Here is a 9,505-nt window from a genome sequence, read left to right as displayed (position 1 = left end):
TAAGTTTACTCAATTACCAAGACTACTAGGTGCGTTTTTCTTGGTTAAAGCGATAAAAACACCAACCTTTGTCAAAATGCGCCTTTAAAAGTAGCTCAGAATAGCACATTAATCCATCCAAAATCAATTAAAAGATTTGTTTTCCAAATATTGAATATACGCTGAGACATTACGCTTCAAAATAAGCAAGTATCGTAGACCTATTTTAAAGAATTGTACTTTGATTTTCAAAACTCCAAAAATAATAAAATAAACAAATAAAAGTATTTCACTCTCTGAAGCATGCAGAGAAGCTAAAAGTAAGTTACGTGTGTGACATCACTTAAAACTTACTTTATATAAACATTTCATAATTGTGATGTCGTGATGGCTAATTGCAAGTCATATGAATTTTGATCTTCAAACTTGACAAATGTCTGTTTCACGTTGAATGACATATTTATAAAACGTAGAAAATGATTATTGCAAAAAATAGCAAAATAAAGTAGAAAGTTAAACTGTCACATGTTTTTCTTCAATATTTCAAATACATTATTGGCTGCTGTAGCTTTTCATGCTTCAGAAATACTTATCGGCAATTAAACGTGCATCCTGAATAAGTTTTGAATGATTACTATTTCTAGCTTTTGAAGGAACATTTACGTAAATAAAAAAAAAAATATTTGAATTTGTACCATGGAATTTGTTTTGGCAATGGCTTAAACTAAAGCCTTCCTATCAATTTATCTGCAAAACGCAACCCTCAAATTGTAAACATGAAGCATCTTTTTAATCAGATATTTATGACATTTCATGTCAGTACATTAAAAAGAGTATGAATGATATAATTTGATTTCGTTTTGGACAACGATGCCTTCCAGAAAACGTAACCATGATTTTTGCCATTCGAGCTAACACTCAATCAGAAATTGTAACCACCGTGTAGCGGCAACACTGAAATATTCTTTCAGGATGTTCGGTAATACTGAACTTTTTGAATAAATTATGATTGGGCTTGACAAATTATTTGTGTCTCAGTGTCAATAGAGTCAAGAACAAAAGATGTCTTGAGTGCATTAGAGGACGCACTTTGGCGCTTAATTACTCGAGAGGCTTATGATACCCAGTCGTAAAATTGGATAGCTTTGGGGGCGAATGGAGACTCTTCAACTGATATGACGCAATGATTTGCCTTGCCCCAAAAGGTTCGAGCGCTGGAATTCACTCTCATAAAGTGGTATTATCAATGGCCTGAGCTGAATTCAAGAAGACGAGCTTGAATTCTTTGCAAAGAGCTTGCTTGAATCATTGTCATCCCGATCAATGATGACACCCTGCCGTGCTGCAGATCTCATAACCTGGCCAAATTGACACTCACTCAATATTGTATATCTCCTCTTCCTTCAGGCAAGCTTAATCATTCATTCTTCGTAAGGATATCTATCGTTGGCTCTCAACAGGGGGAAAATATTCATTGATTCGGTATCGATATCGAAGAGTCGTAGGGTATTGAGCCCAATACTGCATCCAAGATACATTAACTACGTCGAACAGCAGACTCATGTTGTCCACGGAAGATAAATTATGCGAAACAGACGGTTCAGAGCATCATTTTGAGGAAATTAATTTACTAGTCATATTTTAACGTCCGTCACAGTTGATCGTCTATCCCTATGGGCAATCGGGTATAATGTACTCGTCGTATATCTTGGATTTATATTGCGTAGCGCCAAGCAAGTCTTTGGCAACGGTCACGACCACAGACTACATTGGTCCTCCCTCGAGTGATAAACATTACTGCCATGCCTCATTGGTATCCCGAAGATTTCGGGATATTGTTCAATAGGTCACTAATACCATGTATTATCCAATTGACTGTACAGTTCATGCAACATAACTATTTATTCTCATCTTCACAAGTCTCACATTTTTTCGATTGGGTGGGGCTAGAGGGCTAGGGACAAGCCCTCTAGGTGGGGTGACTGGTGATACTAATATGCTCAACTACCAACGATTCCTGAAATTCTCAAACCGAGCCCAGGTAATGCATTACCAGAGACCGACCTACGAAACTACCACAAATTCCTGGACACAACCAAGACCCTTGGGAACGAGCTTTGATTAGAAGCTCAAATGGAATCTCCCTTTGTTCTTCTTGGATAAAGAAAGAGACTTTGACGGAGACAACGACCAAAAGGAGACAAGGAGAGGGAGAGACAAGGAGAGAGAGGAGCGAGAGAGAGGCGCCAAGGCATCTTTTTTGCTCATTCACAATGATTCGATGCGTGAACACATTTTTGAATGGGATTCGATCCGAGTTACCATTAAGATTGACACTAACTCGCACGCTGTACTGAAGTGCAATATTCGTGAATTTAAATCATTGGCTCAGAATCACGACAGCAGGAAAAAATGAGGACGACTTCAATTAACAATAAATGTTTCAGGGCAAAAGTCATCCTCGTTGACATTTTGTACCGTTACTTTTACATTGCAATTTGTAACTACGTCTATTGCAGATCTAAGAACGGATATGATCAAGGCAATTCATTTATTCACTTCTACTTTACTTTGGAGTTGATAGGCCATTCACCAAGATTTCAAAACCCATGTTCCTACAGAGAAAATCCCATCCCAGTTTTGCACTTAGTAGCATCGAAAATGCCGTTAACATTTCGGATTAAATGAGTCTGGTGTAAAGAATTGCCATTCTGGAGTGCCTGCTCCCCAAGTCAATTCAGCATATCGCCCATCAAATCAATGGATCTATTGTTATTAATGGTCGTTAACATAACCACCACCATCAATACCACTATCAAAGATTATTCCACCGGACACAGGTGTTCATGCCGACCGTGCGACTATGGTTTACCCAGATCCAACAGCCATCGCAATCATTCATATTAGTGCATAATCCCATCTTGACCATGGGAAGTGATCAAGTCTCACTGAGATATGAACAGTACAATTTGTGATTGGCATTCCCAGAATTTAGCACTCGATTTCAATTATTTGCATTTCAACCCTGACTAACAAAGGAGGTGCAAAATCTCGGTATCGATCAACGCAATTCACGAAGAAGATCACGGATTTGCCACATAATGTCAATCTTCCCATCACAATGGCGGTTTAAACTGCAAGAACTGCTATAACTTTGGACGAGAATGCGTTCTGAGATCCTTTTCAGGGAACCCGCTCAAAAAGGCTACAAACAGTTTCCTTCAACCTCGTTTAATGATTCAGGAGTCTACGATGAGATCTATCTATCACCACTCCTCTTTCAATCTGAAATAAGCACTTGTCTGTACCAGAGATTAAAAAGTGCCCAGCATTCCCCATTAGATAATCGATGATGCATCCAGCGCTACACCTTGTACCTCACTTTGGAGCTCGAGTCTCGACGATGTCGTAACAAGCGAGTTAATGAAGAGAACGAGGTGCGTTCTCAAGACCTTTGGTAACCTTGGTGGTGGCCTGTCACGCGTAAGACTCTTGAAGTATCAAGTTTTATGCGATGCAACCAAAGCAATCATCCGAATGAGTTTTTCTCTTGAGCTATAAATGAGCTTTATGGACAAATATTTGCCTTTAACCTGGGTTTTGCTATTTTTAGACGCAAAACACCAATTGAGGTCGGATAGACGTAAAAAATACCTGCTCCCAAACCGCAGATATATTTTTCAAATTATGATCACATATTTAAAAAAGTCAAATCATAGCTGGAAACAAGCTACCTTAATTAAGAGTAGTCCTTGTCTTCTCGAAATAATTTCAAGAGGGTTAACATTATTCTATTATCAAATTTTATCTCATGTGACTTGCAAAACACGTCTTGAGGGATCAATTATGAGGATTGCTGAGAAAAAAATTAAACAAAACGCAAAATAATTCAACAGCATTTCTTCTCACGGACCTGAACCATGTTGCACATATGAATATGTTCATTTTCAATTAATCATATTTTGGAGTATGATTAAGTAAATAATTCGCATTCGGGCGAAAATCAGCAAAATATTGCAAGGTAAATGTAAAGAATCTTTGTTGATTGAATAAGCGACCAAAATTTTACCCGTTGTTAAAGTCATCAACAATTCTTCAGGACGTTGGATGTCGGTATCGCAATGAAAACCACGTCCCTCAAATTAGCATACTTCTGTAAGAACGGGTCATTTCGAGTGTGGTGGCCATTTAAGGACCCCAAACATGCGTGCGTAAATTCCTTGGAGGGGCCAAAAGCCTTTCTCGTGCTTCCTCATCGCCCCTGGACAATATGAGTTGAGGAACTACTCTAGCCAAAAGGGCACTTCCAAGGCGAAGGCCGAAGCCTCCCCGGGCATGAGTTCAATACGCCGACGGAGCGTTGAACAAGGCCGAGCACAAGGGAGGGACCTGCCTCTTTCGCGTTCAGCTGGTAGGGAGCCCACAAGTTTAAATAGGATGGTGGAAGCGAGGGAAGAAAGAAAGAAAGCCCTTGACAGCTAACGAAGCCCTAGTCAGTCGTTAGGGTAGAAATTGTTGGGCCAAATCATTCTGGATCAACAATAATGAAGAAAAAACTTGTGCCCTTGTGATTGCCAGTGTCTTCATAGGCGAAAACACGCTCCTAAAACCGTAAGTAGATTTTGGGAAAATTTTGAAACTCATATAGAGAAGAAAAAAATGTCCGATAGCCAATGTTAGTATAGTTGGAAAGTCCCACAAATCGTACCTTCAGTTGCTGAGTGCAACGAAAAAGTTTCTGATCAGTAGCCTGGATAAGAACATGGCCTTGAAATATCTTTGCAATCACTTAATTTGATTCATGAACCAACGGTATAGCTTCTGAAACCAAAGCCACTTGGACATCTCGCCCTTGTACCATCCATCTTTCGTTTCCTGAGCCTTTACGAGACATTTGAGGACACCAACCCTTCACATCTAAGAAAGAAATGACGTGATATAGATCTCGTTAGCATGCATGGCCTATAACGCTTCAACTCCACTATCAAAACACGGTTCCTATGGCAATCCATTTTGAAGGTTAGTCAGTTAGTTGCATGCCTACTTCCTAGCGTTCCACGTTATACCAGCTCATACCAAGAGTGTTCCACACCATCGTAGCGGCTTGTGTTCCGTCTTGCCCGGGCTGAGTCGCTTTCCATAACACGGCCACAGCTGACGATGGTATCGATCGATGATAGCCTTTGCTTTGGCCAGGGCTAAAAGAGTTCTCCATCGAAGTGTCCATTAGTAGCGCTCTTCAATCCAAGAAACTGACATCATGATCTCAGAAGAAAATGACGAGAACAAAACTCCTGTAGAGTTCCATTACATGAACCGGAAGGAAAGGGCAGCATGTGGAACTCTGTGTATTTGCCTTGCCCTTTCGGTCATGAGCGCTGTGGCCTTGATTTACCTCTCTGTGATCATTTACTTACCCGCCCATCGAGAAATGGAATCAGGCTTTGGAGAAGTCAGCGTGATGTGCACCACCATTGAACGACGCGAGGTGGAGGGTGACATTGAGGCGTGTCGTTGGACCTCGTGTAGCGAGTGGTGCCTCTCCAAAGGCGGGGCGGATTGCACCCATCTCTTTGTTAGCGTACGCTCCAATGGGACGGATGTCTTACTTCAGGGTTGCCAGGAGAAATTTGACAAATATTGCGCCAGTCTGGATATCAACACCATTGAGAAGCGGAACTGCAAAAAGGATCACAAATGCACGAGGCTAGACAAGATGTTCCGATGCGAAGATGGATTGTGTTGGAACATAACCGATGTTTATTCATGTACCTACAGAGAGGAAGATGCCGAACCCCCAGTAAATTGTGAGAGAAAACGGGAATGTGTTGAGCTCTCCGGAATGTACGACTGCAACGTGGGAGTTTGTCGAAGGATCCAAAATTGGACATGTGAGCGTAGATGCATCGATATCCCTATACAAGATAAAAACGTCGTATTTCGAGCTGGAGATCACATTGTCACGGCTCATTGTGAACGGGCTTTGGATGCGGGCACAAAAGAGCTTGTTTGGGATTCCAATTCATACTCTGAGGAACTGCTACTCATAGCCTCATGTACAGCCATGGAGCCGAGGATAGATGGGGATTCAATCAAGGCTTGGGATTGCATAAATGGCACTATCTTACCTAAGGCCCTTCTTGGGCCAATGACAAACTATACCGTTTTAACATCCGAGTACCTAAAGTTGGGATACTACAATAAATTGGACCGGAATGGGGTATTCCTACCCTTTGAGGAGGATATCATGATTCATAATCGAACTCGGCTCAAGATCAATTTTGAAGGTTGCGTGAATACTCTAAAAGACGAATGCAAGAGCTTCTATCAAGATTACGCCAAAGATGGTCGAAACGATACCTCTCCGTCTCGATTTTCCTGCTATTACGCTCCACACAATTCCGAGTTCGTGGTCAAGCAATTCGACTTGTCACGCACCAGAAACATATTCCTTCTTCTCTTCGTCATCCCTTCAACACTCTTGGTATTATCATGTGGCTCCTTACTGATATGTTCCCGAATATTGATTATCGACAATGCGGGCCATATGACTTTCCGGTGTTGTTCAAAATCCCCTGAGGACTTACAATACGAAATCAAATCGAATGACTTCTCGGATCAAGACGAACCTCAAGATTTATGAACATGCATGCAAACAGGCATCAATTTCCTTGCCTCGATAAATTTGATATAACCCACTACAAAAAAACAAGTAGAAACAGGCAAATATACAAGCGAATGATGACAGTTTTTTTAACACAACGGCAAGCCCATTTTCGATGTTTAACGAAGCAAAATGTGCCAGAGTAAATTGAAAACACGCTCGAGGGCCATTTTCAATGTCCCAAGAGTCTTCTATATCAAAGGTACGATCTGCCTTGAATACTTCCAATTCGTTCAGTATTTGGGCTTTGTTAGCACGACAAAATGTTTCATTACTTCTCTCATTTCAGGCCTTATGACCACACACTACCATTCGTATTCCCCCTAGCCTTCACGCAAGTCCAGAATGGAGTCGGAAACCGACGATACTCGTTCAAAATTGGAGAACTTCAAATATTACACATCCCTCATCTTGGGAACATTATGCATCGTCTGCATTTTCGCCTTCCTTTTCTTGGTTCCTTTTGTCCTCGATCCAGCCATATCCACTCTGATGCATGAGTTTGTGGACACACCTGTAACTTGTAAAGTGAGCTCAGTGCAAGTACGCTACGGGAAAAGTCATTGCAAGTGGAGCTCATGTCGTGAAGGCTGTACAGCTGATATGTATGTGTGCTATCAAGTTCGAGTAGCTTATAGCCTTGAAACGTGGGTCAAAGGCATGAGGGAATCAAACGTTAACGAGTGGGTGGATCTCATGCGCTATGACGAGAACGAGAATGCCACCATGCAGGATACCCCGTTGCTCGTGAATATCAAAGGCTGCGGATATCCACCAGATATCGATTGCGCAGCCTTTGCCAACAAATATCAAAACATTTCCGACCAGGCTATGACCTTTCCGTGTCATTATAGTAAATTGAATCCGTGGATTGTGTTAGAAACTTACAGCTTCGGAGAGTCCATGGCTAACGTAGTGGCCTCTATCGCCATTCCCAATGGTTTATTCGTCATTTCTCTGATTGTTCTACTGTATTGGTATTGCCCCTACTGCCAAGCACGATGCCGAAAATATGAAGAACAAACTGATCAAGAGGAGAAGGAGTAAGAGCATATTGACAATTTGCAGGCTTTAGGAGAATTTGTATCCTTTAAAATATTGTTTTGCGCTTAATTATGGTCTTTTTTTAAGGTAAATCAATCTTTTCCTGCATAAATGTCCTCAAAAGTGAATATTGTTGGTATACAGGGTGTAAAGAAATTAAGGGCCCCCTTGGCTGTTTTCACGATATTTCTCCTTGCTCAAAGATTTTTTTTGACATTAAACCTCAAGCATTCATCAGCAGGAACTGCTAAGTACATAGGGGCATATTACAAATGGTATAACGATATCCTAGAGGCGGTGGGTAATCCTCTGAGCGATTGCCGTCAAAACAATGTCTGAAAATGCAAGTGAGCGCAGTCTTAAGGCCCGAACCAAAGCTAAGGGGATCCTGAAGGCCGGCAAAGTCCAAGGGACGTTGATGAGCCTTTCAGTGTTCATGCTCAGGCAATTTGAAAGTGGAGAGCATCATGCAAATGCGATAAATTAATTTAAAAAAGACCTGACCAAGGGCCGAAATCTGGAATTTCAAGAGTCAATCTATCGGCGGCCAAACATCAGAGGATTACCAATGTCCTGTAGAGTTAAATCGGATCATTCATTGTATGGCGCTAGGTTTTTCAATAAGCCCTTTTGATCAAAAATGGAGATTCAATATGATCAAATTACTCTTTGAGTAAGGGGAAGGATTTTCAGAAGCCACAAAGAGCAGCCCTTCATTTCTTTACACCCTGCCGATTTTCAAAGGCATAATTATTCACAATTGGCTTATTTTAGATCATTCAGTAAATTCCTAGCCAACATTGATCTGAGAAGATTCTCAATCAGTCATTTGCTGTATTAGGCGTGTTACAAAATTTCATGAAAAGCCGTTATTGTTTAATAAATGAGTAAACACTTTTTGATCATTTTATCAGTTCTTTACTTTGGAACTCGAAGTCAAAGAAATACCAAAGGCTACTGGAAATTCTAGACCAGGCTCAAAATAAGCTACAAAAGCTATTTGTGCAATATTTTGTTGTTACATTTATTTTTCTTTTGTTTTGCACATTCTGCAGATAATAATTCATCAACTACAAATCGGGGTCTCTATCAGTAAGAGCTTCATTGTCATTTGGTCAGTTGAGTCTGTAGCGATTAATTGATTACTGGTTAGGTCCTCCTACCTCTCTCAAATTGCCATTTCAATGAGATTTAAATTTTCTGTTTGTTCCATTTTCAGATTTGAAATCGACGATGAAGAGGATGATGATGCTGATGAAGTACACTCACAACGAGCAGTCTACTAAGAAATTCGCGATCAAGGTCATTTTTCTCAACACATTCAAGCTTATTTTGTGACTTTCAATTAACAAATAAAGTTTACTTCGCCTTTGAAAGTAGCGGATTGGAAACTCGTTTGATACCACAAAACCTTTTATTTTGCAACAATTCTAAGTTTAGTTGGATCTGAGTTTGACCAGTTTTATGAGGAGGCAAAAAATCCGGATGAGGCTGTCAAATTACAGAGGTCGAATGCAAAGTCTGTTTTAGTTGCAGAATGCACACACCACGGACTCTGGACTGCCAACTGAAGCAAACACTTTTTATCTCCTAAACCGTTCTCTTTATTCCAAATAAGCAAATCATGCAACCACAAGATCTTGTTGAATACATGAACTTGATCAAATTTGAGCCCAAAACTATGCTAGGAAACTCCAAAGATATGAACAAAGTTATGAAGCAAACACCACATAAAATTCGAATTTTTGGCCCACTCTCGGTCGGCTTCCGAAGCTTTCGACCATATAACTTTGAAACAAACCACTTTGCAAGTAAATG

General features: G+C 40.6%; 2 protein-coding genes across 2 annotated transcripts; both read left to right on the top strand.

Moving 5' to 3' along the window:
* Nucleotides 1-4,411: 4,411 nt before the first annotated feature.
* On the top strand, nt 4,412-9,078 carry LOC131880979 (protein tipE-like). Its single transcript, XM_059227716.1, has 3 exons — nt 4,412-4,590; nt 6,933-7,686; nt 8,907-9,078. Exons 2-3 carry the CDS (start codon nt 6,989-6,991, stop codon nt 8,971-8,973), a joined length of 765 nt encoding a protein of 254 aa, XP_059083699.1. The 5' UTR covers nt 4,412-4,590; nt 6,933-6,988; the 3' UTR covers nt 8,974-9,078.
* On the top strand, nt 4,715-6,912 carry LOC131880978 (uncharacterized). Its single transcript, XM_059227715.1, has one exon. The coding sequence runs from the start codon at nt 5,240-5,242 to the stop codon at nt 6,620-6,622; it is 1,383 nt and encodes a 460-aa protein (XP_059083698.1). The 5' UTR covers nt 4,715-5,239; the 3' UTR covers nt 6,623-6,912.
* Nucleotides 9,079-9,505: the final 427 nt, after the last annotated feature.

Source organism: Tigriopus californicus, chromosome 5 (assembly GCF_007210705.1).
Source record: "Tigriopus californicus strain San Diego chromosome 5, Tcal_SD_v2.1, whole genome shotgun sequence".
NCBI classification, from domain to species: domain Eukaryota; kingdom Metazoa; phylum Arthropoda; class Copepoda; order Harpacticoida; family Harpacticidae; genus Tigriopus; species Tigriopus californicus.
The sequence above is the reverse complement of the archived record's forward strand: the minus strand, read 5'-3'. Positions and strand labels throughout refer to the sequence as shown.

Bases quoted from the DNA above. Each gene is read 5' to 3' on its own strand.
- LOC131880978 (XM_059227715.1), top strand. From the start codon at position 5,240: ATGATCTCAGAAGAAAATGACGAGAACAAAACTCCTGTAGAGTTCCAT.
- LOC131880979 (XM_059227716.1), top strand. From the start codon at position 6,989: ATGGAGTCGGAAACCGACGATACTCGTTCAAAATTGGAGAACTTCAAA. The intron at 7,687-8,906 runs GTAAGAGCATAT...TTCCATTTTCAG, and splicing joins ACTGATCAAGAGGAGAAGGA to ATTTGAAATCGACGATGAAG.